The sequence below is a fragment of the Archocentrus centrarchus genome, chromosome 17 (genome assembly GCF_007364275.1).
Source record: "Archocentrus centrarchus isolate MPI-CPG fArcCen1 chromosome 17, fArcCen1, whole genome shotgun sequence".
NCBI classification, from domain to species: Eukaryota; Metazoa; Chordata; class Actinopteri; order Cichliformes; family Cichlidae; genus Archocentrus; species Archocentrus centrarchus.
Genome location: NC_044362.1, coordinates 33,256,404 through 33,283,783, shown reverse-complemented (window position 1 = coordinate 33,283,783; position 27,380 = coordinate 33,256,404). Strand labels below are relative to the sequence as shown.

Genomic DNA, 27,380 nt, shown 5'->3' with positions numbered 1-27,380 from the left:
CAAATCAGAGCCGGGCCGGGGGCGGGGCAAATGACCGGGCCCTTTATACCCAAATAATAAAGCTCATCATAACATCATTTTATAACATACACATGCCCAGAACAGCAGGAATGTGTATGTTATGAAGTGCCACTCATGTTAGCTTAGTCTGTAAAAATGCTCCACCTAAGGCCTTTAAGGCCGTTTCACACCGGATGCGTTGCGTAAAAACATGAAATTCTGAATGTTTCGGATGCGAACCTGTCGTGTAACCTACACACACACCAGACACGCTGCGTGTTTGCGACTAAATTGCCCTCATAAAACGCACTGTGAAAGAAAGGAAGTCGACATCAAACGATGATGTAATGAGGTTGTGATTTTTCTAAACAAGAGAAGGAAGAAAAAGAGATTCTGGGTTCATCCAACACATTAGAAAGCAGCAGCAGGGAGAGTTTCATGGTTTGATCCCGGAGTTGAAGCTGCATCACGAATGCTTTCGTGCACATTTCATATCATCAGTGGGCAGTTGTTGTTGGCAGAGTTGGGATCACATGTGAGGAGGCAGAGAATAATTTCAGAGAGCCGACTGACTCAGAGCAGCGTGTAGCTGTGTGTCTGAGGTAAAATAGTCCGAGTTTACTGTTCCCACATCACTGTATATTCAGTACATCAGTGCGCGTTTTGAGCTATGAACTCACATGTTGCTAAATGCAGCGCTCTGATTTATTCGCAAAAACGCAGCGCGTCCGGTGTGTATATAGGTTACACGACAAGTTCACATCCGAAAGATTCGAAATTTCATGTCATTTTTACACAACGCGTCCGGTGTGAAAGGGCCTTTAGAGTGAAAATAAAGCCAGTCACACAGTCCAACATCTTATTCAATATTTTACACCTACTACATCACTAAAGACAGTCGGTCTTGTAAAGTTTTGAGCAATCATGACTCAGTCCTGACTGTGGCAACCTTTAAAACCCCCGTGTAAAACATGAATGATGGGTGATGTATAGTGGGTTGTATACTGTGCACATTGAGCCATGCATATTGCAATATAATCAAGACAGGGCCCTCCTTCTCCACCTCGCCTCGGACGTGACAGAGGCCTGGCTACCTGAAATCTTATTCTCCGCTCCTCTCTCCCATCCAGGCCCCCGCTAGCCCGGGGCCGGGGGTGTGCCACCCTCCCAGCCCCTCCAGAAGCTCCGCCCCTGGCAAGAGAGATGGAAGAAACTTAGGTTACATCTTTGAGACATACAGCAGAGTAGGGGGTGTGCGATATTGACAAAAAAATAATATTGACATTTTCGGTAATTTTTTTGATAACAATAATAAACAGTATTTTGCATTATTTAAAAATGTGTTCATACAAGAAGTGCAAGCTGGTAAAAACAGGACTTGAATCAGTGTTTTTGACATTAACTTTTTATTTTATTTTATTTAACCAGGGAAAACACAATGAGATTAAAATCTCTTTTTCAAGAGTGTCCTGAGCACATGACAAATGTAAATAGAAAAACTTCAGCGAGTTTTTCAAAAGCAGTCGCTCAATACGGAAGACTTGACAGAATCAGAATCAAACTTTATTGGCCAAGGTATGCTACGCATATACAAGGAATGTGATTTTGGTTATAGGAGCTCACAGTGCACATTATCAGACTTTCACATAAGATAAAATAAATAAGAAGTAAAATAAATAAACTATAACCTGCAATTACTACCTCACTCACTCAGGCGCACACACACACACACAGTCATACCTATAAACCTTATATTGTGGGAAGTAGGGGTCTAAAGTTAAAAAGCTGAGTGCAGCAGCAGTTAAAGGGTGTCTAGTGGCACAGAAGGGGTCAGTGAGGTAACAGTTAGGTCCGGTGGGGTAATATGGCAGGAGACGTAATATTCTGGAACAAACACTGGTTTGAGCAGCAGTTCCAGAGGGTGGAGTTGGACTTGATACTATATAAGAGTGTCTGTAAAGGTGCAGTTTAAAAATATTGTTTGTGTGATAATTAACTGTTCAAGAGAGTGATGGCTTGTGGGAAGAAGCTCCTTTGTAGCCTGGGTGTCCTGATCCTCATCTGGCTGAAACGCCGACCTGAGGGGAGGAGCTGAAACAGATGGTGTCTGGGGTGAGACGGGTCAGTGAAGATCTTCTCCTGGTTCTAGAGGCGTGCAGGTCCAGCAGTGTAGGCAACTTAACCCCAATTGTCCTCTCTACAGACCTGATGATGCGCTGCAGTCTGTGGAGGTCATGCTTGGAAGCTGAGCTGCCCCACACTGTGATGGATGTCGTGATGACAGACTCTATGATGGCTGTGTAGAACCACACCATCAGCTCCTGGGGTAGTTTGAACTTCCTCAGCTGACACAGGAAGTACATCCTCTGCTGGGCTCTCTTGACGATGGAGCTGATGTTGCTGTCCCACTTCAGGTCCCTGGTAATTGCTGTGCCCAGGAACCTGCAAGACTCCACTGCCATCACAGTTCTGTCCAGGATGGTGAGTGCTGGCAGGGCCGGAGGGCTCTTCCTGAAGTCCACTGTCATCTCCACTGTTTTCTCTGTGTTCAGCACCAGGTTATTGTGGCTGCTCCACAGGACCACCTCCTCAACCACCCGTCTGTAGGCAGACTCATCACCATCTCGGATGAGACCAATGACTGTAGTGTTGTCTGCATACTTCAAGATCTTGACTGAGGGGTCCGTGGAGGTACAGTCGTTTGTGTATAGAGAAAAAAGCAGCGGTGAGAGGACAGAACCCTGTGGAGCGCCTGTACTAATGGTCTGGGTGTTTGAGGTGAATTTTCCCAACCTCACCTGCTGCTGTCTGTCAGCGAGAAAGTTGGTGATCCACTGGCAGGTGGGGCTTGGCACGTTGAGTTGGAGTAATTTGTTGTGTAGCTGTCCCGGGGTGATTGTATTAAAAGCTGAACTAAAGTCTAAAAATAAAATTGCACATGTTCCTGAGTGTTCAAGCTGTTGAAGAATAAACTGGAGTGCCATGTTCACTGTGTCATCCACTGATCTGTTTGCCCAGTATGCAGATTGCAGGGGGTCTAGCAGAGGTTCTGGATGTTCTTCAGATGGGAGAGCACCAGTCTCTCAAAGGATTTCATGACTACAGAGGTCAATGCAACGGGCCTGTAGTCATTCAATCCTGTGATGGTTGCTTTCTTGGGAACTGGTACTACGTTTGAAGCAGGAAGGAATGACACACTGCTCCAGTGATTTATTAAAGAGTTCTGTAAAGACAGGTGCGAGCTGGTCAGCGCAGACCCTCAGACAAGAGGGTGAAACACCATCTATTCAATTCAATTCAATTCAATTCAATTTTATTTATATAGCGCCAAATCACAACAGTCGCCTCAAGGCGCTTTGTATTGTGGGTAAAGACCCTACAATAATACAGAGAAAACCCAACAGTCAAAACGACCCCCTATGAGCAGCACTTGGTGACAGTGGGAAGGAAAAACTCCCTTTAACAGGAAGAAACCTCCATCAGAACCAGGCTCAGGGAGGGGGGGTCATCTGCCGCGACCGGTTGGGCTGAGGGGAGAGAAAGACATGCTGTGGAAGAGAGCCAGAGATTAATATCAATTAATGATTAAATGCAGAGTGGAGTATAAACAAAGTAAATAAGGTGAATGAAAAGAAACAGTGCATTATGTGAACCCCCCAGCAGACTAGGCCTATAGCAGCATAACTAAGGGATGGTTCAGGGTCACCTGATCCAGCCCTAACTATAAGCTTTATCATAAAGGAAAGTTTTAAGCCTAATCTTAAAAATAGAGAGGGTGTCTGTCTCCTGAATCCAAGCTGGGAGCTGGTTCCACAGAAGAGGCGCCTGAAAGCTGAAGGCTCTGCCTCCCATTCTACTCTTAAGTATCCTAGGAACCACAAGTAAGCCAGCAGTCTGAGAGAGAAGTGCTCTGTTGGGGTGATATGGTACTATGAGGTCTTTGAGATAAGATGGGGCCTGATTATTCAAGACCTTGTATGTGAGGAGAAGAATTTTAAATTCTATTCTAGATTTAACAGGGAGCCAATGAAGAGAAGCCAAAATGGGAGAAATCTGCTCTCTCTTTCTAGTCCCTGTCAGTACTCTAGCTGCAGCATTTTGAATCAGCTGAAGGCTTTTCAGAAAGCTTTTAGGACAGCCTGATAATAATGAATTACAATAATCCAGCCTAGAAGTAATAAATGCATGAATGAGCTTTTCAGCATCACTCTGAGACAGACAGAGTGTAGCCAGAGTGTAGCCTACTCACTAAATTAGTGTTGTTACAAGTGTACAAATCTGGACAGTTAGAATAGTCTCTTCATTCTTTTAGGAAATTGGCATTTGTAAATAATTAAAACAAACCAAAAAAAAATTTCATGACAAATGTGGATGAGCTTGGGGGCCCCCTGGTGGTCAGCCGCATATGTCGCCTATGCCTCGGGCTGGCTCTGCCTACAGCTTGCTGTTGCTGCAGCATTGCTATTACAGAGGACGTGGAGGCTACAGCATGCATCAGCTGTTCTTCATGGGACTGGGCCTGCAATCTCCCCCAACACTACTGACACTTTCAGCATGGTCCAGTTCCCTTTTAAATACTGAAATGCTGTTTTCCACCTACAGTCCAAAGAGCCTCATGTTGCTTGTATTACCCCGAGTCAAAGTAGATGTGTGTGCTTTTTCCCCTCAGCCCCAACCAGTCACAGCAGATGACCCCCCCTCCCTGAGCCTGGTTCTGCTGAAGGTTTCTTCCTGTTAAAGGGAGTTTTTCCTTCCCACCGTTGCTTCGTGCTTGCTCATAGGGGATCATTTATTTGTTGGGGTACAATACCAGTCAAAAGTTTGGAGACACGCATCCATTCATATGAATGGGTAAATGTGTCCAAACTTTTGACTGACACTGTATAAGATTTATTTTAAATTGGCTTGAAAAACTGAAGAACTCAGTTGTTTTCACTTCTTTATTTCAATAAAAATACATTTCTATACAATTACAACCTATCCAGCATTTGTCAAGTCAAGTTTATTTCTAAAGCACATTTACAAACAACAGCAGTTGACCAAAGTGCTCTACATTTAAAATTAATAAAATAACTTAAAACACAAGAGAAACTTAAAACAGGAAACACAAAATAATAAAACATAGGCAAAAGAAAGCATCACTAATGTATCCCTGACTCAGGACTCATTCTGACGTAAAAGCCAAAGAATAAAAATGGGTTTTCGAACAGGTTAAAAAAAAAAATGAAAGAATTTGTTCAAAAATTCTTTCATTTTTGTTATAATCTGTACTTAGTGCACATTTTACCACAGGCAAGTTGCAGTTTACATCCATGTCTGTACACTCATGATACAGTATACTTATGTAGTGATTTATGGTCCAAACCTCATCTTTGACTAAAGTCTAAGCAATCTTCAGTAGGAATAGAAGAAGATTCCCAGGTTTCCAGTCAACCTGGAGATATTTCCAGGTTGACTGGAAATATCTCTATCCCGCCCGTGTTACACTGCGTGACGGCGCACCTGTACTTAATTGTGAGGTGGCGTCTCTGACAGGATAAAGGCACTCAGGCTCTGAGCGCTGTGATAAAGACGTAGGAATGAGTTTACTATTGGGGGGGGGGGGGCAGATCCATGAATACACATAAAAAAAATGCCATTTGATCTTTTACTCCTTTTTCAAATGTTTCTTGGAAAAATAGATTTGGGTACACCTATATTATTGCATGTATAATTTACATATGTATACGTTTTATAATCGTAAGACGTGGGCAAACCACCAGACAATGGCATGAGTCTTATCAGGCATAATGACCATGCCATTCCAGGTTGTACGCTTACTTTATCTGGGGGCTGCACTGGTACTAGTAAGCTTAATATTTCAATAGCACAAAAATAATTTAGTAGCAGACACAAGTGCAAAGTTTGATATGTTTTATTGGTCGAAAACATTTAATACTGGTCAAAAATGCATTTATGTAGGTTAACTGGAAATAGAACTGGTTCTTTAATGAAACAACATTCTGACATGAAAACAGCCTGACAGATAATGTAATGAACAAATTATTCACTTTTTAATATCAACTTGAGTAAAAAACAATTAATAAAATATGCCTATTCAGTTTGAAACTCTAATCTAATAAATCAAATAAATATCAATAAAAATAACCAACAGAAATAAATAAAAGTGAGTGATTCCTCTCACAAGCTGTGTTACTCACTGACAACACAGTGTGCTGTTGCACTTTACAGCATAGAGACATATACATAGGCCCCTTTTACACGACAACGGAGTGAAAACGATGTGTTTCGGAAATGGGGTCCAGAGTGGAGCGTTTCAGAAACACAAAGGCCTGCATTGTCGCGTAAACAGTTGAATACGGCGTGATATGGAAACGGATGACTCGCACATGCGCACTATGGTTGCGACGGCCAGTTTTCCGCGCATGCGCAAATTGATAAACAGTACTCGCGGATTCACAATTGCTTTCCTTGTGTTTTTGCCGTTTTGTAATTCAGCGCTGTGCGCACCAGCGATCCAACCTCACCGTCAGTCCACACAAAGCCTCTCACATTGGCCGTTTTGTAAATAATGAACAATTTGCCGCACTTCCTACTGTGTCTTGCGTAAACAAGGTTTGCAAAAAGAAAACAATGCCAACTTGTGGCCTGGCATGGGAACTACATCGTTTTCACCGTTTCACGCGTCTTCGTGTAAACACAGATCGTTTCTGAAACGCTATCGTGTAAACAGAATGCTGAAACGCATCAAAAACGCTGTCGTGCAAACGGAGCCATAGACGCCGCATTGAGCGCTGACTCGTACGTCAACGTCGCCGCCATATTGGATGTGGCAAAAGCAGCCAACATAACATGAGAGAGATGCTGCACTCTGGTGCTGCGTGGAGTTGTTCGAACCATTTTACAGTCAAAATGGGGACACATGGGATTACCTTTCACAGGTAAGAGTGGCGAGTTGATTTTGATCGTATTTGGCCACTAACATTTTGAAAACAATTTTTTTTTTTGTGCCTAGAAGTTTCTCAGTGTATATTAGTGCAAATTTGAATGTGTGAATGAACGCTTTACCTTCAATAACTGTGGAGAAAGGCGCTTTATGAAGTTCAGTCCATTGACTTGTATCAGTCTACAGTGCAGATCTGCTGCATCCAATATGGCAGACGCACTGACGTGTCACAGCAACAGGCCAGCCCGCTCAATGCAGCATCTATGTATATATGTCTCTGCTTTACAGCCCTGCATTTAATAATTGGCCAATCAGGTGCCAGAGCACACAAAAAGTTAAAAACCAGTGGCCTAGGCAAAAGAGCCAAAATGTTTTTCCGCCTCTCATTTGCGGCCACAAACTGCTCACGAATTGACTTCCTGTCCAGTAAGTTAAGTTTATCCCACATATGAAAGTAAACTGACAACAAGGCGTTATAAACCCCCCGGTTCCTACGGTTCCATAAGGAGCATGTGGTAACTGTTAATGTATTCAGCATCCTTCACTCCCATTTGTAGCCATTTCTATCACTCACATCAAAGTTGAGGGAAAAACTAAATTACTTGACCTGCTGTCGCTAAATTTCACCAGCACTGAATGACCTCCAGTCACCACATCAATGTCAGTCTCTTCCAGGAAGGACAGGGCTTTAGAGATGGAGGTGAGCAGCTTGGAGTAGAGCTGCTGTTCCTACTGAGGAGGTTCCAGACACAATCAGGATGCCTCCTGAGCACCTCCCTTTGGAGGTTTTCCCAATCACAGCCAGACGAGAGGAGATTCAAAAATCCCCACAGAGATTATACATCTCCACCCTGGAGAATCTCAGGATTCCCCAAGATGAACTGGAAAACACTGCTGGAAAAAGGGAAGTCTTGGCAAGTTGAGTACCCTGCTAAGCCTGCTGCCCCCTTGACCCAACTTTAGAAGAAACGAAAGGATGGCTGTTTGGTAAATATTTACTGGAAATTTTGAAATAAACAGTGGTTAGTTTTTTTTTGTTTTTTTTAAATACTAAAACTTGAAATTGCTTCAGGCCACGAGGAGGCTGTGGGCCACACTTTGGGAACCACTAGTTAGCTCAACTGTTCTGAAGAAAAAGACGAGATTCTGTCATAATCTTTGTCTGTTCCACAAAAACTTTAACGTTGGCCAAAACTCGAGAATGATGTCACCTAATATGTACAAATTCACTACGTAGATATAACTAAAATCTTGGACGAGTTCAAATCTCGGTGACCCTGACCTGAAGTAAATGTCAGAGGTCAAGTTTTCGGAAAACCTTGTGAGCACAATAACTCAAGAACGACATTATCTAGGATGTTCAGATTCATCCTACAGATTTATACAGCCAGGCCCATCAAACTACACACACTTCTTCACTGACTTTACTATAACGGCACTTTATCTCTACACTTTAGAAAAGCTTTTTTTTCCCTCCTGGAAGTTTTTTCTTCTTTGAGTACCATCTCTCTCTCTGACCGGAGTGACTGAACTTTGGATAAATGTTTGGTTTTAGTTCACTTTTCATTAGTTTTAGCATTTTACTGTAATTACAATGAGAGAGGTGTTAATCTTGTTATCTTTGGAGCTTCGTGATTTTGGTTCAGAGCCACAGAGGAGGACACGTGGAAAGAGCAAGATCTCCTCAAGCTTTATTTGGTTTCACCAACTTTTAATAAGACTGAAACTAAAGGAAGGATTTAGTTTAGTAAGCATGCACAAAGTATTGGTTTGTTTTCTCTTTCAGTTCACTAAAGCTGAATATTAATTAATTATAACAACCTTGATTCTGAAGACAAACATTTTCCAGTGGGCACAAAAGCCTTTCCTGCCTTCCTTTCTATTATCTGGGTCAAAGGTCAGCAGCCTAGGCAGAGAACCTGATGCCTCCGGTTCTTCTAGAAGGGCATGAGGAGTTCCCAAGCCAGGTCAGAGACATAATCTGTCCAGGGTGTCTCCTCACCTGGGAGGAAGACCAGACCAAGTAGGACTCAAAAGACTGATTAAGACTGAAAGCAGCAGCTGGAAGGTGGGTCAATCCCCAGCGCTCCAACATGGCGGCTCTGATGTCAGAGCGCCTGCTCCTCAGGCGTCACAGTTTCCATAAAATGTACAAACATGTTTGCAGGTGATCTAAAACATCCATTTTTGACTTCAAATGTAACTGACACACATTTTTACAGTAGGTCACGTGTATCTGGGACTACCTCATCACAGATACCTCGTCCTCTGTGTTTGACCTATGAACTTGGGTTAACGCCGCTCACTGCACGGCGGCACCAAATCGTTTCTCTCCTGCGTGGACGGTGATGTGGCGCCGCAGGTGGCTGCCGGATATAAACGTCTTGTTGCAGTAGGAACACCTGAACTGTTTGCAGTCCGTGTGGACGGTCATGTGGACCTTCAGCGATCCCGACTGGGCGAAGCGTTTGCCGCAGTGGACGCAGCCGTAGCGCTTCTCACCTGTGTGGACGCTCTGGTGGCGTTTGAGGTTGCTGGAGTCTGAGAAGCGTTTACCGCAGAGCGCACAGACAAACGGTTTCTCGCCCGTGTGGACCCTCATGTGGGTCTTGAGGTTCTTGAGGCAGGCGAGCGTTTTCCCACAGCAGTTGCAGACAAACGATTTCCCCCCGCTGTCCTCACCTCTGTGGCTCGCCGCTCTGCTGACAGCGTCCTGCTGTCTCCACCCGCCTCTCCGGATGAAGGAGCGCTGGTCTCCTGCTGTCTCCTTCCTAACAGGAAGCTCGTCAGCAGGTGCCACCCTCTGCTGGCTGTTCTGGAAACCTGCAGGTCGCTCTGCTGCAGACAGACTTGCCTCACTGAGCGGGAACGGGAAGCTGCCGCCTGAATCGGACGCTGATGAGCAGCCAGCCTCCGCTCCCAGAGAATTCTGGGAAGCGCAGGAGCCGAGCTGAAGCTGCGGCTCAAATATCAAACAGTCGTAACTGCTGGTTTCTGACCTCTGGGTGTTCTGGGCAGAGGTGGAGCTCACTTCCCCACTCATCCATGAGACGCCACCATCGTTCCCTGCTTCCTGTTTGATCGGCGCTTCTGCCTCCATCTGTCCTTCTTCAACACGACAGAAACCTTCTAGAGATAAAAGAAAAGGAGGAAGTTAAACCAGCTGTCTAGATCTGCTCTGAATAAGCCTGGTACGAATTTTTAAAAATGACTGCATGACCAAAACAGGGAAAAAGGGTGGTGCTGTTCAGTTTCCTGTACTTACTGTCCGGCTCAGACTGGGACCAGGATACGCCGTCATCATCCTCGACTTTGATCACAGCGGCGGCGGTCTCATCTGCCGGCTGCTGTAATTGCAGGAGAGAGGATAAAACGTTTTAGAGCGAGGGAGGAGATGCTGCTGATGCTCGTCATCATCTTCTACCCACCATCCTCTGCATGCTTTCCTGTCTCGACCCTGCAGGTGGGCTGTGGTCTCCGGACCGAGACGTCTCCTGATTGGACACTCTGGACAACACTACCTCACCTGCAGGAGGTGAGCGAGGAGGAGACATTTAAAGCTCTGAATCATGTGCAGTAGTAAAGCCAGTCGTCCAACAGGACAAAATACGCTTGATGGAAATGTGATGGCCCGTATTAGTCACTGGGGTGAGACCTTCCAGCAGGTAAAAGGTGCAGCCCTGGTTAATGTCCCTCCTCCCCATTCTATACAGGTGCAATTCTTATTGATAATTAATAAAGAGAAATTGCTAATGAATACACCTTTTAATCAATAGATGTTTAAGTGACATCTTGGTTATGAATAGCATGATGTTCATCTTATAAATTACGGTCACATTCAGAGAATATGCTTGTGATTGATAAACGCCATCACATCCCTGCTTCCTCCCCTTCTTGAGATCTCTAGTTTCCAAACACGGAGACGATGACAGTGAAGAGGCTCAGCCTGAAGCTCCACGGGTCATGATGGATGGAGCCACTGTGACATCTCCCACTGCTCTGAAGTCTCGATCAGTCGTTACAGTACACATGCTAAAGTTAAACGGTCGGTTACCTGTCGGGTTCGAGCTTCTCCTCAGCTCGGCTCGTGCGCGGCCGCTCGCGTGCAGCACCGCGGTGCCGCTGGCGGTGACCGCGGCTCTCAGGGCGGTCGCGCGGGCGGTCCGCAGCTCCATGAGCCGCAGCTTTCTCCGCAGCACCTCGTTCTCTTTGCGGCTCCGCGAGATCTCCAGTTGCAGCACCGAGTAGCCGTTGTCCACGAGCTCGCAGATCTCCGCCACGGCCGTGTTGGCCAGCACCTCCATGATGGAGGCGAGCTGCGCGTGGAAGGCGGCGGCCGGCGACATTGTCCACTCCAGCGTGTGCGTGTGTGAAGCAGAACAGTCCACACCGCGGGCTCGTGGCAGAAACAATCACAGACGGTCAGTTTACCGGAATAATGCTGCTCACCTGATGTGTGCTTCCCGACACAGACCAGGAAGTGCTGGAGGGGAAGACTTGAAATAAACCACAGTGCGCATGTGCAGAGTATCCGTTTACTTTTTTTTTTTTTTTTCGAAAAAATAAATAAATTGCAGGTATGAAAAAATCCAGAGAAAACCTGATTAATGTGTCCTTCAGTGGAGCAGTGCAAATCCAGATCATCTATTCTGAATTTTATATTTATGCAAACATTTTATATTCAACTATTTGGATCTGATTAAACTCAGCCGAATAAAGATTATTTAGCATCAAAAACAGCATAAATGTAGTTTGCTGTCACAGTAGAAACCCCAGATTTAAAAATAACTAAACTCCATCTTTGTGAGGCTTTTTGTTTCTTTTTTGCCGGGGCTGGCTCAGAGCATGGACTGTGTTGCAGAAATATTGTCTGAACGAAGCCTGGCCTTTTTATCATGACATGGCAGGTGAAGAGTGGGAGGAGGTGGGAAGTCACAAACTACAAATACTTCTGTACGTTACTGTACTTGTAGATTTTTCAGGTATCTTTCTACTCATTACATTTTCAAACAGACTCGTTACTTTAGCTTTAACACGTCTGAGAAAAGTTTGCATTTCCATCAAACCTCAAACAATATCAGCAAACACATAAAGTGTGTGCAGTTTGTCACTCAGTGTGTCTGCTAGCTAAAAGCAGAGCTGCTGTATTTACAGGAGAGGAAGGAGAGAGGCTTAAAGGTAAGGACCGCAAACTGAAGTATGCTGACTTTGTGTTATTCAAAGATTTACAGTAAAGCTCTGTGTTGGTGCACAGAGGCTGTGTTCATGGTCACAGTTACAGGTTACATCAGTGCAGCAGAGATGAGTTTGAATCAAAGCTGCTGATGCTGAGATTAATTCACTGAATCCAACATTTATACAAACTGATACTTTTACTTTCTTGCTTTGAGTACATTTCAGAGCCTGTACTTTTTACTTTTACTTAAGTAAGTCTGTACTTCTGCTACCTCTGGATGGTGCCAATGTAACCTTTATTTAACCAGATAAGTTATTTAACCCTTTAACACCAGGCAATTGCAGAGACATCTGATTAAAATGTGCTTTCAATTACGGTAATTATGTGACTGTCCCATTGGAAAAAAAATTTAAAAATTCACAATAATTGCTGTCAGAAGTCTGCAAATAGTGGCATTTCTGAACTTTACAGGCCTGCCAGCGTGGTAAATAAAGGGTTAAAAAAGGCAAATCTTAAACGTTAAAAATGGCATGCAAGCATTTCACCTCACCCACTGGTGGTCAAAGTTATGGAAAACTACAGGTTTCAGATTACGTGTCCTATTTAAATTAAATCTTGAACAAACATCAGTATTCAGATGAAATTAATGAAAAAAATTATTTGCACCTTATTTATTAGCCAAAAACAAGAGAAACTAGCATATAAGGAAAACAGTATCAACATTTTCTGTGAAATGATCTCCAATCTGTACATCAGACTTTGTAACAGCACAGATTTTACAATTTGATGAACAGGATGCTCTTATTTTAGCTGCAAAGCATAAAAATATGTTTCAAATCCCTGCAGCATTTAAAATGTCTTTAGTCTGACAAAAACACAAATGTTAAAAAGAAAACGTCAAACTATCACACTTTAGAGATTGTTACCAGTAAATGTAGGTAATAATTATTAGTCTTATCATTAGTCTTATATAGCACTTTTCTAGACACTCAAAGACACTTTACAATTTCATGCACTATTCATTCACACATTTCATTCATACCTGGTGGTGGTAAGCTACTAATGTAGCCACAGCTGCCCTGGGGCAGTCTGACAGAGGCGTGGCTGCCAATTTGCACCTACGGCCCCTCCGACCACCACCAAACACACAACCACATTCACACTTTGGCAATGTGGGTTAAGTGTCTTGCCCAGGGACACAATGACAGCATGCGCTCAGACGGGGACTCCAACCAGCAACCCTCCAGTTGCAAGGTGCCCACTGCGCCACTGCCACTGTAACTACTGCTACTGATACTGTTACCAAGCCACTGACTGGCTTGGTAACAATACTCCATGTAAGCACGTTAATCAATACAAACCTGGCTTATTAATGACCACAAAAATGTAACATGCCTCAAGAACAGTTTTCTCTCCGTCTCGTCTGAAGGAGCTGAACACAGTGGTGTGGTAAAAATCAAGCAGCTCGCAGGGATTTAAAAATCAAGCCAGAGTACAAGAAAAGCTGCAGTTCCTCTAATGTCCACTAGAGGCTACTTCAAACGCGAGTCACTCCCCCCAGACTCCCGTGTTCAAATGTCCAACTTAACAGCAGAAATAAGCGTGTCTACCGCCTGCTAAAGAAATGTATTTTGGTCTCTGTGGACAGTTAAAACCTTGATGAGAACTGTATGGAGTCTGAAATTTTTATAACTCGCCCACATGGATTCTGTTAAGGCTTCAATTAAGGGTGCAGTCTTTTTGACTAAAGATGGCTGCACCTACCATGATGTCACTCACTAGTTTGTGAAGTCCTCCCATGAAGCTTCTAGCAGGCTCTATTCTGGATATTTCTCCTTTCTAATCCTTAGTTTTCTAAATTTTGGTCATTCTGACTTAATGTTTTATTGAAAATGAGCTTCTGAGCCCATAGTGAAGGTTTACTGGGGTGGAGTCAAAGAGCCGTTTTCCCATAGACTTCTACAGGACTGGGCTCCTGGTGGCATTTTGAAAATGCCGGTTTAAGGCACTTCTGCATTAGCTGATGTGCTTTGCACGCCACCCTCTAATCTAAATGTGGTGACTTCTGACTCCAAAAGAATTAACGTGTTTGCAGCCAAGGTTTCAAAATGTGAGCCAATAGTGATGTCACTGTGTCCATCTTTTACATACAGTCTGAGTGGCATCACTGCCAACTGGAGTTTTTAGTACGGCAACTGCTGAGTTTTTTCCTGAGACTTTGGTGCCATTTCCCAAAAGACACCAGGCCTGAAATAAAAATATTTTTAGCCAGTTTTCAAAACGAGTTTTTAACATTTTTGTTCATCAAGTGGAGGCCAGACTCCTCAGATTCATAACTGAATTATATGTAGGCCAATCAGAGTGATGCAGATATGTAAAACATGTCAGTCGAGGTAATCTGGACAGATTTTATTCCTTGTATTTTGAGATTTGAGAGAGCAGCAGAATGTAAGACAACAAAATTAAGTTACAAATATCTGCTGACAGCTCGAGCAAACTGAAAAATCAGAATTCGTTCATAAAATCATTCATTTGGGCATTTAGGGGTCGCTCTGGACATTTGGGTGACACTTCTTCATGTGCAACTTGAGACTGTATTTGACGATGAAGCTCCGGGAGCAGAGTGTGCATGCATATGGCCGCTCGCCAGTGTGAACGCTCAGGTGCGACTTCAGGTGAGCCGACTGGGTGAACTTCTTGCCACACTGCTCGCAGCTGAACGGCCTCTCGCCCGTGTGAATGCGCATGTGGACCTCCAGGTTCTGCGACGTGGCGTACGTCTTGTTGCAGAGAGAGCACACGAAGCGCTTCCCTCGGCCGCCGACGCTCGGCTGCCCGTCACAGAGCTGGGACTGGCCCTGCTGGTCCCTGTAGAGCGTAAAGTTCACGACGTCGCCACCGCCGTCTTCGTACTCAAACGCAGAGCTGCTGGCTTCGGACAGCTGGCAGTCTGTGGAGGTCGAGCCCGACACGCTGAGCAGCTTCAGTCCAAAAGCGCTGCTGTCCGTATTTCCGTTTTGGTGAAACGGCGCAAAAGTCATCTGACCCTTTGACTGTTTGGGCCATGTTTGGTCGACAGCGAGACCGAGTTCGGCGCTGTTTGATGGAGACTCGATCAGAGCGCCGCCACTAAAATAAACCGGCCTGTTGGCGCTCGAAGAAACCAGCGAGCACTCCTGAACCACATGCACGTCTGGGTCCATCTGCGACGAGTAGGCGCCAACAGACTCGTCGGGTTCCATCTCGACCTCATCCTCGAGCTGCCCGGAGACGCCCGGCCCACCCTCAGGAGAGTCCAGAGAGTAGACAGACACAGTCTCCTGCGTCCCCGCCGTCACGTCGCATGTTTTATGTTCAATCTGCTCAGAAGATGACCTCTTCTCGGCCTCCACGCTTTCCCGCCAGCGTCTCTTTGCGCGCCGGGTCATTGGAGTCGATGCGATGCCCTCTCTGGCCGAAGCCGCCCCTCCATCAGCAGGTGATTTAGTAGCTAAGGAAGTAAAATAAATAAATAAAAACAATTAATAAAAGAAGAATGTCATTAAACTCTGAGAGTTCTCATGACAAGATTCAAGGCTGGAAAAGATCCACTGAAAGTGCTTTTCCAGCCGAGAGGGAACTTTATCCAAGAAAATAATCTGCAGGTGCTGTACAGAACAGGTACAGGTAACCGCGCTGGGACTCCTCACCTGAAGATCCTGAAGATGTAGGGTGGAGCTGGGCATCTCCACACAGATATCATCTGTTAAGGCTGAGCCCAGGTTATCCTCTGTGGTTCTGTTTTTGTATGAATTATAAATGAGTTTTCTAATCTGACGGTCGGCCTCCCTGAGAATGAGTTTTGGTTTGTTTGTTTGTTTGGTGAAGATGAGTAATCCATTCCTGACTTTCTTGACTAATAATTGTTTTATGTTCCTTGTGGTGCGTTTGTGTGTAATAACTGTGAAGCTCCAGCTCTGCAGAAATCATTGTACAGATATTTCTCTGCCTTTTCTGGCTGTAAGCTTTTTTGATACGTGAACATAATCCTAATGATGACACTTCAACATCAGAGAAAAGAGCAGCTGGAGGCGGTTTACTCACTTTCCTCGAAGATGTCGTTGCTGTCCGAGTCTTCATCTTTGATCAGGACCACTTCTGGAAGCTGCAGACGCCACAGAACACACAACAATCCCAACATTTAACACACTGGTTTTACTGGTTTTTATTGGTGTAAGAATGAGATAAAAATGTATAAACCAAAGAATTATAAACGTCTGAGTCCTGATTGGCTGACTTATCTTTGAGATTAAAGTTTTAATTAGAAAATAATTAAAGAGGAGGCCATGAAGCATCAGTGCGTTTATGAGGAAATTTCAAGATCTCAAATGTTCAGTTATTAATTACATTATCTCTAAAAATGCCCTCAGGTTTCTCAAGATAGCAAGAAAATTAATACACAAAAATAAAAACAGCTTCAGGCCTGAGGAGAAAACACACATCAGGCTGCACTGAGCATGTGCAGAGAAAAGAACGCAATTAACTGGTGATGTGGAGATTATTTTAGATTAAAAACACTCCTGTCTCGGCTGGCCTTGGTACGTCCTGGGGTCCCTCTGGATGAGCTGGTGGAGGGGGCTGGGGAGAGGGAGGTCTGGGCCTCCCCGGCTGGGCTGCTGCCCCCGTGACCCCGGATAAGTGGAAGAGAATGGATGTACGGACATCACTTAGAAATATGATGTGTTTGCAGACATGTGACCACATTAACCTGTCTGCCATTTTGGACACGTGACCATGGTGACGGCGTAGGATCCAGTGAATGAGGCCCATGTCACACAGGCCCTGACAACCACTGGTTGCTAGGGGAAGATATGTTGGTTTCAGCAGCGAAGCGAAGCTTTTACTTTGAAGGAGAACAGTCTCGGTTCAGGTTATCGTTGCTATTTTTCGAGATTTTAAACCTCCAGAATTTTTTTTCTGTTATCACGTCTGATACGCTCGAGCGATGTGTCCATGACGACGGTGTAAAACCTCCATGGTTACCACGGCACTTTTATTTTGAATTCAGTTTTTCCTTTGATGGCATAAATCTGTTTTTACTGTGTGAATGAAAGCCAGCAGTTACTCTGGATATTGATTAACTGTAATGATTAACTCATATAAACTCAGTTTGTGTATTTTGCTTTCACCTGTTTTAAATCCCCCTAAAACAAACCTTCATTTCACCTTTTTAGGTTTAAAATGGTGAAAAATGACTCTCCATGAACTTAGTCCCTGGAACCTTCAAATGATTTGCAAATCTGATCAATTACTCTGATAATTATTGGATAATTATTTAACATATTTGATCTCATTTCAGAGAATTTTCCGCTTTGTTAGGATTTAAATAGTTTGAATGTTCGGACTGTTGGCTGGAAAAACAAACCAAACATAGCTGAATAAAATGCAAATTAATTAAATCATAAATGTATTTTACTGTTCCTAAAAATGTAATTACAGCTGCAGTTGATAATGATTATGGATATTGATTAACTGTTAAATTATTGTCACTTCAGAGAAGATTAACTACTTTATTATTCAAATACTGAAGTATTGTTAAACAATATTGATAGATTAAATGATGAATTGAATGGTTTCAGCTCTAACCTTTCAGACCAAATCATTAAGAAATTTTTAATTAAATGAAAACTAACTGAAACGTGACCAGTTATTTTATTTGCCACGCCTTATAACATGTTTATATACACGTGACTTTTTTTTAATTGTTTTTAAGTGTAATTAATTACAAAAACAGACAATTTTCCTTATTTTTGTTCAGCTGACTGCGTTACACTTCTGTGACTCTAACCTATTAGCATTAATAATAACAATAATAATGTTAATTTCTGGTGTCCGCCTGTTTCCGGGGGTTTAGGCCGATGCCGGCGGCCGGTGTGTTTACCTCCTCCCGCACCGCCCCAGCAGCTCCTCCGGCTCCAGCCGCGGTTCCTCCTCCGTCACCTTCCCGGGGTTGCTGCGGTGTTCCCGGCTTCTGCGGCGCCTCCTCCGGTCCTTCCGCGGCGTCCCCTCCTCCTCCTCCGCTGCTCCCCCGGACCACGATGGACTCGATGAGGTGCAGCTTCTTCTTCAGGTCCTCGTTCTCCTTGTGGCTCCGGCTGATCTCCAGCTGCAGCACCGCGTAGCCTTCATCCACCACCCCGCAGATCTCCGCCACCGCCGCTTTAGTCAGCGCGGCCATGATGACGGAGAGCTGCTCGTGAAGAGCTTTGCTGCTTAAAACGGACATCCCGCCGAACCAACGGAACCGGAACCCGAACCGGACCGCTCTTAACGGGCCACACGGAGCCGCGAGGTGAGGGTGATGACTCCACGGACGGAACCTGTTTGGACTTCAAGTCGTCGGTGCTTCTAAGCGAAGCGACGGTTCCAGCAATACTTCACTTCCGGAATAACACTGCTGCCTTCAAAATAAGAGCCCGTTGTTGTTATACTCAGCTGTGTTAGAAACACCATCAGTGATCTACTGCTGCACTTTAATAGAGAATAGAAGCCCTCAATCAGCTATTCTGATAATTATTGTGTGTGTACAAAAACAAACTCTAAAAGTCTTAAAATAAATAACTGAATAAGTAAAACCAAGTAGAGAGAAAATGCATGATAAATAGTATAGTGCACAATTTCAAATAACTAAATGGGAAAAAAATCAGAATAAAAAAGACAAACGGAAAAAATAGATTATTGTGAAAATAAATATACAAAAATAGTATGAAAATTAAAATACTAAAGAACTGAAAATGTTTTTAAAGACTGTAAAATGCCACTGCTAAGTAGACACCAAATAAAAGCATGCAAAAGTTAATATTTGAAAAATGTTTTCGAATGATAAAAATAACGATAGATTAAAAGTAAAAAACAATAAAAAAGTACAAAAATATCTGATCAAATATAAAAGGGTGAATGTCAATAATGTTTCCTGTTTCTTGTACTGCATCGAATTATTTTAGTCTTGAGTGCTTAAAATGAAGGCAGTTCTTCTTCAGGTGTGTGAAGACACTTTGCCTCTTCTTCAGCTCTGAAACAGCCGGCCGGGTCTCCCAGGTAATAATGAACCGTTTCAAACAGCAGTGGCCCAAAACCTGCAGGAACATTCTAGGAAGCTGAAGAGGAATTTTACCTTTCAACACGGCCCCGAGCGCACGTACATCCAAGTTAACACCAGGGCTTCAGCAGGAAAGACGCAGCCAGAGCCCAGACGTGAGGTCAGACCTGTGGGGTGACCTGAAGACGGCGGAGGGTGCTGCCAGAGCCTGAAGGCTGTGAGGGAGTGTCAGTTTAAGGCATCAGCTTATTTTATATTTTTATTTTTCTGTTTGTTTTCCAGTTGTACAGGTTAAAAGTCACATTAAAAGGTGGGAATCTTTTAAAATCATCCATTGTGGTCTCATTTTTTAACATCACAAAAACATTTAATAGGCGTGCGTACACGTTTTATATTCTTAAAATTTAGAATCAAATTATCAAAAATCTGCAAATTATTTCAGCTTCATCATTTTAAAAACATTTTAAGAAAAAAAGATTTTTATATCATTTAAACTTACTGTCATAACTTAAACATTTAACTTAAAGTTTTAATTTCTTATTATTTCAAATTCCTCTCTCATAATTTTTGGATATCATCTTATAATTTATCTAATTTCCTGTAATCACTTTAAATTTTTCTAATTTTCCAGTTATGTTTTTTATAACTGTAAACAGACTGGCCTTTATATAAACCTGAGCCCTGAAATCACTTTAAAATAATTTTTTTCCCTCAGGTTTTTATCCTTTTTGATTATTTTCTGTTTTTTCCCCAATAATTTGATTCTTTTTATCTTTAAATTTGCCAAATAAATGAATGGCAGGAAAAAAGGAGATGAAAAAGTTTGCTATCTTAACTCATGGCGTGAAAATCGATCGATCATAAATGAACACAAACAGATATTGCGGTTTTCTCTGTCTGAATATTTCCACTTTAACACAAAGTTGCTTCCAGAGTTTGAACCTGAAACACAAACGAGACAGAGAAATTCATCAGAGCGCACACGTTTATTTCCAGATAAACACCAAGCAGAGAACTTTGACACGCTGCTTCCAACGTTGGTTTGTTACATTTTTGATCCTCAAAAATTCAAAGCAGACCTGAAATCAGGCCTTTGGTTGTTTTTCCCTAAATCTGAGGTAAGTGAGTGAGATCAGGTCAGAGTACTGTCCTTTAGTACCGAGGCAGACGGTTACAAACAGGTAAGGCCTGGAAACAGTCACAGCTATCGATCAGGTTTGTTCACCGATCGGCCACAACAATAAAACCAGCCAAACAGCTCCAGCTGCCTTGGGTGCAGCGGGTGGGACTGGGAGCATTTTTAACTCGGGTGGCGCCTCAGTGTTTGGTTGTTAAGGGACCTTAAGGTGTGTTTGTACCTGGAAATGGACAATGAGGGACTTCAGGAGCAGATGTGAAGTTGATAAACCCTCTTTTGGTCTTTATGTGGAGAGGAACCCCTCCTTGCTCTTCCCATGCTGCTTCCCCACCTGCAGGCTGGCGAGGTGGCTGTTTCTCCAGAGTTCCTCATCAGATGAACTCCATCCTCCACCATGCAGGACTGCAGCTGCCAATGATAACTTCTCCTTCTCTAGAAATCCACTCTAATCAGAGCCTGCAGCTGGCGGTGAGCTCAGCGTGGCGACAGCAGCTCTCCACACTCTGATTAGTCCACAACGGTGGAGCCCACCTGATAACTGCTTCATTATTTAGCGTCTGTTATTTATTCAGGGAAGCATGTTAGGAGTGGTTTTAACGTTCTGGCTGATCAGTGGATGTAAAACCAGCTTCTAATAAAATCTATTTAAAACGATTAAAACTGAGTAAGAGCAGCGCGGTCTGAGGAAGCGTGGCGTCTCTGTTAGCCGGTTAAACGGGTGCCGCCGCCTGCTCGCCCTGATGGTGCTTCTGCTGATGGATCCTCAGGTTCTGCTTCCCGGCGAATCTCTTCCCGCAGTGCTCGCAGGCGAACGGCCGCTCCCCGGTGTGCACGCTCTGGTGCGTCTTCAGATGACCCGACTGCGTGAAGCGCTTCCCGCACTGAGCGCAGCTGTACGGCCGCTCGCCGGTGTGAACCCGCACATGTGTCTCTAGGCTCCGGGACGACGTGAAGCACTTGCCGCAGTAGTTGCAGACGAAGCGGCGGTCCCTGCTGTAGCGGTTGAGATCTAGAGCGTCCAGCCTGGAGCCACCGAGCGTCAGCGCCAAAGGGAAACCGCCGGTGTTTAAGTCGGACGGTTTTTCCATGAGCGTGGGCCTCTGGTCCGGCTTCAGGTACGACCGGTGTGACACGGGCACCATGCTCGGCAGGCCCTGATTGGTCCACGAGGAGCACAGATCCAGCTCTGAGTCAAAGGGGAGAGAGCTGATCAGGGAGACGCCTCGCTTCAGCTCAGAGGTCCCGGGAAGCGAGGCGGGACTTCCTCCTGACTCGAGCAGGAATGACTTCCTGTTGTGAGGCGCGGACGCAACATTATCGCCCGAATCAGACGCCAAATCGAACACAATGTCCGAGGAGCAGCTTTCAACGCCCCCTGCAGGGTGCGGGGATCCCGGCGCGCTGCGGGACTCGTGATGCGTAAGCCGCTCTGACACGCCGTTATTATTCTGGTCCCACGGCCGCCGGTCGGCGCCGGTCACGGTGGAGATCGTCAACCGAGAGGGGCCCTGTTCACTGTCGTCGGTCTCCGACGTCGGCACCTCCATCCCTTCAGACAAAAACAAAAAAGAAAACAGTTCAAACAGAGCAGATCAAAATTTCTGGTCCACGGGTTAATCCCACTCATGAAACGGTCTAATCTCAACAACCCATGCTGACCTCTGCATCTTCATCACACCATCCACCACACCTCACACTCTTCCTCTGACTGATTCATGCCATCTCATATTTGATGGCATGTTTGTGATTCTCCTTTTGCTTTTATTTTGAAGTTTTACTTCTTTTACATTGTTATCACAGACCACGAGAAAGGCATTTCTCCCTCCGCCATCATGGCTGCAAAAACCTGGATTTGACTAGGGGGCGGGGTCTGACTGTAACCATAAGCTCATTGGCTAATAACTTGTGACTGACAGTTTGCAGATGAGCCTCTATTCAGTGGTATTCAGTATGAGCCCATGAACTACAGCAAGAGGTCAGAGGTCAGAAAGCCGTTTTCCTGTCGGCTTCTACAGGACCAGAAGTCACAGCTATCACCACCCAGTGGGCTTCAGAGAGAACGCAGGTTTCAGGTACTTCATTTGGCTTCATTTCTCCGATTGTTCTACCTCCATGTTTCATATCGCCTGTTTTTGTTACTTAATATTATATGAATTATAAATTTAAATTTGAGCCATTTGTTTGTGTTTAACTTTATTTTTTCCAGCTGTAAAACAGGAATTTTCCAACATTGGGATAAATAAAGTCGATTTAATCCTTGAGGTTAAAAAATTTATTTTTTTTTTTAATTGTTTGAGGATCTGCTGCTGGTTTTAAATATTATCACACTGAACTTTTGCCTGTTTAAAGGATGTAACTTGTGAGTTTTACCATTTTTACTCTGCTTTCTTAAATCCAGGCTTGCTGCTCTTAATAATTCGCTAACATCTGTCTGTTGGGTTAGTTGAGCATCTCTGCAGTGCGTCTGCGGCGCTTCGTACCGCCTGCAGCACATTTTGTCTCCACCTGGAATGAAGTAAAGTTTCGCTCGCTCACCGTCCTCACTGATGAGCAGCTCGTCTGTCGCGGCGAGGTCGCCGTCCACTTCCTCTTTTGCCGTTTCCTCTTTTATCAGAACGACATCCTGATCGTTTGGCTCCTCGGCAGCTGCTGTCGAACTATCCTGAGAGGAAGAAAAAGGGTAAACGTCTGTGAGAAGGACACAACCTAAATTTATAAAGAAAGAATCAGTAAATGCAGCTCCTGCGGTGAACGCTGCTCAGGGCGTCCTGCTGAGTGTGGACATGAAAACACTCCATGGACTTTTTCACATTTATGAAACAAGTTTGTTTGTTTTTTAAATGTCTGAACTCGTTCTGTTTACATCTTTTTTAATCAAAATTTCATAACTTCTTTTCAAAGGAATTAACGATTTATCTTTAAAGCACAAAGTTGACTTTGGTGCAGAAAAATCTCAAAAAGCTGCAAAATTACAGAGTGAAACAAAAAACACTGAAGTTTGTCTCATTTCAGTTCAGCAGCTTTTTAAAAACAGAAAAGAAACTAGACCACAAAAAAAGGTTAAGGTATCACACATTATTAGCACATTAATATTGATCTGATCAGAGCTGCGGACTCCAGGTCGGTCGATGTTTTCACCTCTTTGGTTGCCTCCAGCACCGCGACGCGTCGTCTGAGGTTCGAGGCCTTCGGCTGCTTGGGGCCGACTCCGACAGGCGAGACGTGATCTGAGAGAAGTTAAAAAACACAAAGAAGAGGTTTTTGTGCAGGTCAGGAGACCAAAACCCTCGGATCCCGCTCTGCCGTACACACAGGTGCTATCTTATCACTTCTGATTTTAAAACCGTGACACTTTAAAGGCGTTTTGATTTATCGACGGGGTCGGGACTGAACGCTTTTCTCGTGCAGCTTTTAGACCAAATCTTGCAGGTGCAGAGCTCATCTGCGATGTTTAATCAGACAGCAGCTCTGCAGTTATCAGATTAAGATCAATTATTCTTTATTTATCCCAAAAGTTGGGAAATTTCTGTGATGCGACAGCTAAAAACATTAAAAACTATAATAACACGCTTCAAGCAAAAAAAAAAAAGAAAATCAATAAATTAGAAATATGAGAAAACAGACCAAAAAGGAGCTCAAATAAAAATAAAGTAAAATAAAGGAGGAATAAATTACTCCATAAGTAAAAAACTAAAAATACAATAAAAAGTAAAATGGTGATTAAAAGACTTGAATTCCCTTTCTCATAAAGTGAGGCCTATGGCTCTTTAGCATCATTCCCAAATGCCAGCTTCATATTATCCTGGTATAACAGAGGTGGGGAGGGGACGTAGGTCGACTGATAAATCCACCTACATTTCCACAGCAGATCGCTGCCCTCGCTCATGAACAAGACCCCGAAATACTTAAACTCCTCCACCTGGGGCAGTAACTCGGCCCGGACCTGGGGTGGGCACTCCACCCATTTTCAGCTGAGAACCTCAGTCTCAGACTTGGAGGTGATTCTGAGGCCACCAAGGAAGAAGCTTTCTGCCACCTGGCTGCACCTCGAAATTCTGTCCATAAAATTATGAACAGAATCTGTGGCGAAGGGCAGCCCTGACGGTGTCCAACACGCACAGGAAACGAGTCCGACTTACTGCCGGCTACACGGACCGAGCTCTCACTGTGGTTGTACAGAGACTGAATGGCCCGCAACAACGGGCCAGACACCCCATACCCCCACAGCACCTCCCACAGGATACCCCGATGGATGCGGTCGAATGCCTTCTTTGAGTCCACAAAACACATGCAGACTGGATGGGCAAACTCCCACACACACTCAAATATCCTCAAGGATGAAGAGCTGGTCCAGCGTTCCACGACCGGGACGAAAATCAAATTGTTCCTCCTGGATCCGAGGTTCAGCTAACAGACGGACCCTCCTTTCCAGCACCCCAGCATAGACCTTACCGGGGAGGCTGAGGAGCGCGATCCCCCGATAGCTGGAGCACAGCCTCCGGTCCCCTCCTTTAAAGATGGGGACCACCACCCCGGTGTGCCAATCTAGAGGCACCGTGCCAGATCTACATGTGATGTTGCAGAGACGTCAACCAACCACAGCCCTAATATCAGCTGACTGAATGATTTTGGTAGCTTTAAAAATAAAAAACGGGGGAAGAGGCCCCGTGGTAGACCCAGGACACGCTGGAGAGATTATGTATCTCGGCTGGCCTGGGAACGCCTTGGGGTCCCTCCGGATGAGCTGGAGGAGGTGGCTGGGGAGAGGGAAGCCTGGGCTTCTCTGCTTAGGCTTCTGCCCCCGCGACCCGGCCCCGGATAAGCGGAAGAAAATGGATGGATGGATGGATGGAAGTCATGTTTGAAGTTGGAAATACAAAAAATATCAAACTATCAAAAATATCAAAAGAAAGTAAAGCTGGTTGGTTTAAAGTTACATGAAAACCTTCTGGTGAAACACGACACCTTTCAATTTTATGAAAAGGTCCTGAAGTTGACAGCCTGGTGTTCAGAGAACAACCTGCACTGAACACCATGAAAACCAAAGAGATCATCATCGACTTCAGGAAGCACAGGACTGACCCAGCTCCCCTCTACATCAACGGCGAGCGTGTGGAGAGGGTCCACACCTTCAGGTTTCTTGGTGTCCTCATCTCTGCTGATCTCTCTTGGTCAGATAACATCACAGCTGTTATCAAGAAGGCTCAGCAGCGACCTCACTTCCTGAGGGTCCTCAGGAAGAACAACTTGGACTCAAACCTGCTGCTGACCTTCTACCGCTCATCCATTGAGAGCCTGCTGACGTACTGTATCACAGTATGGTACGGCAGCTGCACTGAGGCAGACAGGGTCAGGCTTCAGAGGGTAGTCAAGACAGCACAAAGAATCGTTGGCTGCCCTCTCCCCTCCCTGATGGACATCTACACCTCCCGCTGCATCAGCAGAGCAGGAACATCATCAAGGACAGCTCACACCCTGGCTTTGACCTCTGACCTGCTGCCCTCTGGCAGGAGCTACAGGAGCATCAAAGCCAGAACAAACAGACTCCAGAACAGTTTCTTCACCAGAGCAATCACCACCCTGAACTCACACACTCACCCACTGTGACTGTGGAACACCCACATCTCTGTGCAATATTATATTATTCATACTGAACAATATCTATCACTCCTATAATGGTTAATATCCAGTATTCATTCACTAGTGCAATACTCACCATCTTCATTATTATATGTAGATACTTATATTTTTATAGTGTATATATTTATATACATTCTATTTTATTTTCTGTATATTTTTAGAAGTTTTATTTTATATTTTTAGAAAGTGTGACTTTCTAAAGCATGGCACTGAACAGGAGTGGCCCTCTGATCTTCCTGCACATTCTGCATAATGACAAAGGCATTCTATTCTATTCTATTCTATTCTATTCAAGCCTCACCTCTCATTCCTGTTATTGTAGTTAATGCCTTTGTTCTAATTATTAAACTATAAATAAATTAGAATTAAATGTTTCTCTGCATCCACGTCTTTAACCTGGCTGATATAAATCACTGGGAAAGTTTGGTTCGTTCAAAGTGATATTTGTGATGTGCGTTACCAGTGTTTGTTTGCAGTAAAAAGTACTCGAATAAAGTGTACTCTGAGTGCAGTACAGACTTTGATCCGTAAGCCGAATTAATAAATGACTCTTAGAAAACACCAAACAACGATAAAAGTGCCTGAATTCATTTCACAGCTGTATAAAAACGGTTTTCACTAGTTTTTAAAGGGAGTTTAAAAGCTGTGCACAGCTGTGCGCCAAAACTCCCTTTAAAAACCCAGGATGTCTCGCGCTCTAAACATCCTGCCCCCATCATCGGGATCACTGACCTGCGGATGACCGACAGCCTGTCTGTAAAACTCCCCGGAAAACTCACCGGCCGCGAAATCCAGTAGTCCCTCGCCGCCCTCCTCCTCCTCCAGCACGGCTGCGCTGCCCCGGTGACCCCGGGCGATGATGGACTCGATGAGCTCCAGCTTCCTGCGCAGCGCCTCGTTCTCCTTCTGGCTGCGGGTGATCTCCAGCCGCAGCACCGCGTAGCTGTCGTCCACCAGCTCGCAGATCTCCGCCACCGCCGCTTTGGTCAGCGCCTCCATGATGGACGTCAGTTGAGAGTGAAACCCCTTGTAGCTCGTCATGTTCAGCCGCCGAGAAACGACACCAGCCGCCGAAACGTGAATTAAATCGTCATTAACAAACACGGTGCGTTCAGCGGAAAAGCGACGGCTCGTTCTCGTTCACGCCGAACACAGAGGGACCAGTTCGGGGTAAATAATGATGGATGCTGCGGAGAACCGTCTGTTTTGATTGAAGTGGAACCGTAGCTCTTTAGCAACTTCCGTCAGAACTTTCAAAATAAAGTTCAGCGCACACCCATACGTGCTACATTCAAGTGTGGACTGTAAAAACCGCCCTCCACTTCAATATTACTTTTATACGATTTCTGAAATATTTAGTTTTTTGTTTTTTAAAGTTTTTCTTTGTTTTAATTTAATTATT

The 27,380-nt window shown here is 44.5% G+C and overlaps 2 protein-coding genes across 2 annotated transcripts; both read right to left on the bottom strand.

Moving 5' to 3' along the window:
• Nucleotides 1–6,562: 6,562 nt before the first annotated feature.
• Nucleotides 6,563–27,211, bottom strand: LOC115796270 (uncharacterized). The gene is made up of 11 exons (XM_030752595.1): nucleotides 26,758–27,211; nucleotides 23,477–23,565; nucleotides 22,874–23,000; nucleotides 21,050–21,887; nucleotides 18,043–18,370; nucleotides 16,206–16,266; nucleotides 14,681–15,612; nucleotides 11,001–11,346; nucleotides 10,375–10,472; nucleotides 10,212–10,293; nucleotides 6,563–10,075 (listed from the first exon to the last, which is right to left on the bottom strand). The coding sequence occupies exons 1-11, from the start codon at nucleotides 27,017–27,019 to the stop codon at nucleotides 9,249–9,251; spliced, it is 3,990 nt and encodes a 1,329-aa protein (XP_030608455.1). The 5' UTR covers nucleotides 27,020–27,211; the 3' UTR covers nucleotides 6,563–9,248.
• Nucleotides 14,517–18,549, bottom strand: LOC115795839 (zinc finger protein 236-like). Its single transcript, XM_030751954.1, has 3 exons — nucleotides 18,043–18,549; nucleotides 16,206–16,266; nucleotides 14,517–15,612 (listed from the first exon to the last, which is right to left on the bottom strand). Exons 1-3 carry the CDS (start codon nucleotides 18,385–18,387, stop codon nucleotides 14,663–14,665), a joined length of 1,356 nt encoding a protein of 451 aa, XP_030607814.1. The 5' UTR covers nucleotides 18,388–18,549; the 3' UTR covers nucleotides 14,517–14,662.
• Nucleotides 27,212–27,380: the final 169 nt, after the last annotated feature.

What these genes read in the sequence shown, in the direction of transcription:
- LOC115795839 (XM_030751954.1), bottom strand. Translation starts at nt 18,387, where the DNA reads ATGTCCGTTTTAAGCAGCAAAGCTCTTCACGAGCAGCTCTCCGTCATC. An exon ending in CTGGGGCGGTGCGGGAGGAG is followed by an intron (nt 16,267 to 18,042) that starts GTAAACACACCG and finishes TGGCGTCTGCAG; the next exon opens with CTTCCAGAAGTGGTCCTGAT. An exon ending in CAACGACATCTTCGAGGAAA is followed by an intron (nt 15,613 to 16,205) that starts GTGAGTAAACCG and finishes TTACTTCCTTAG; the next exon opens with CTACTAAATCACCTGCTGAT.
- LOC115796270 (XM_030752595.1), bottom strand. Translation starts at nt 27,019, where the DNA reads ATGACGAGCTACAAGGGGTTTCACTCTCAACTGACGTCCATCATGGAG. An exon ending in TGCTGGAGGCAACCAAAGAG is followed by an intron (nt 23,001 to 23,476) that starts GTGAAAACATCG and finishes TCTTCCTCTCAG; the next exon opens with GATAGTTCGACAGCAGCTGC. An exon ending in GCTGCTCATCAGTGAGGACG is followed by an intron (nt 21,888 to 22,873) that starts GTGAGCGAGCGA and finishes TTTTGTCTGAAG; the next exon opens with GGATGGAGGTGCCGACGTCG.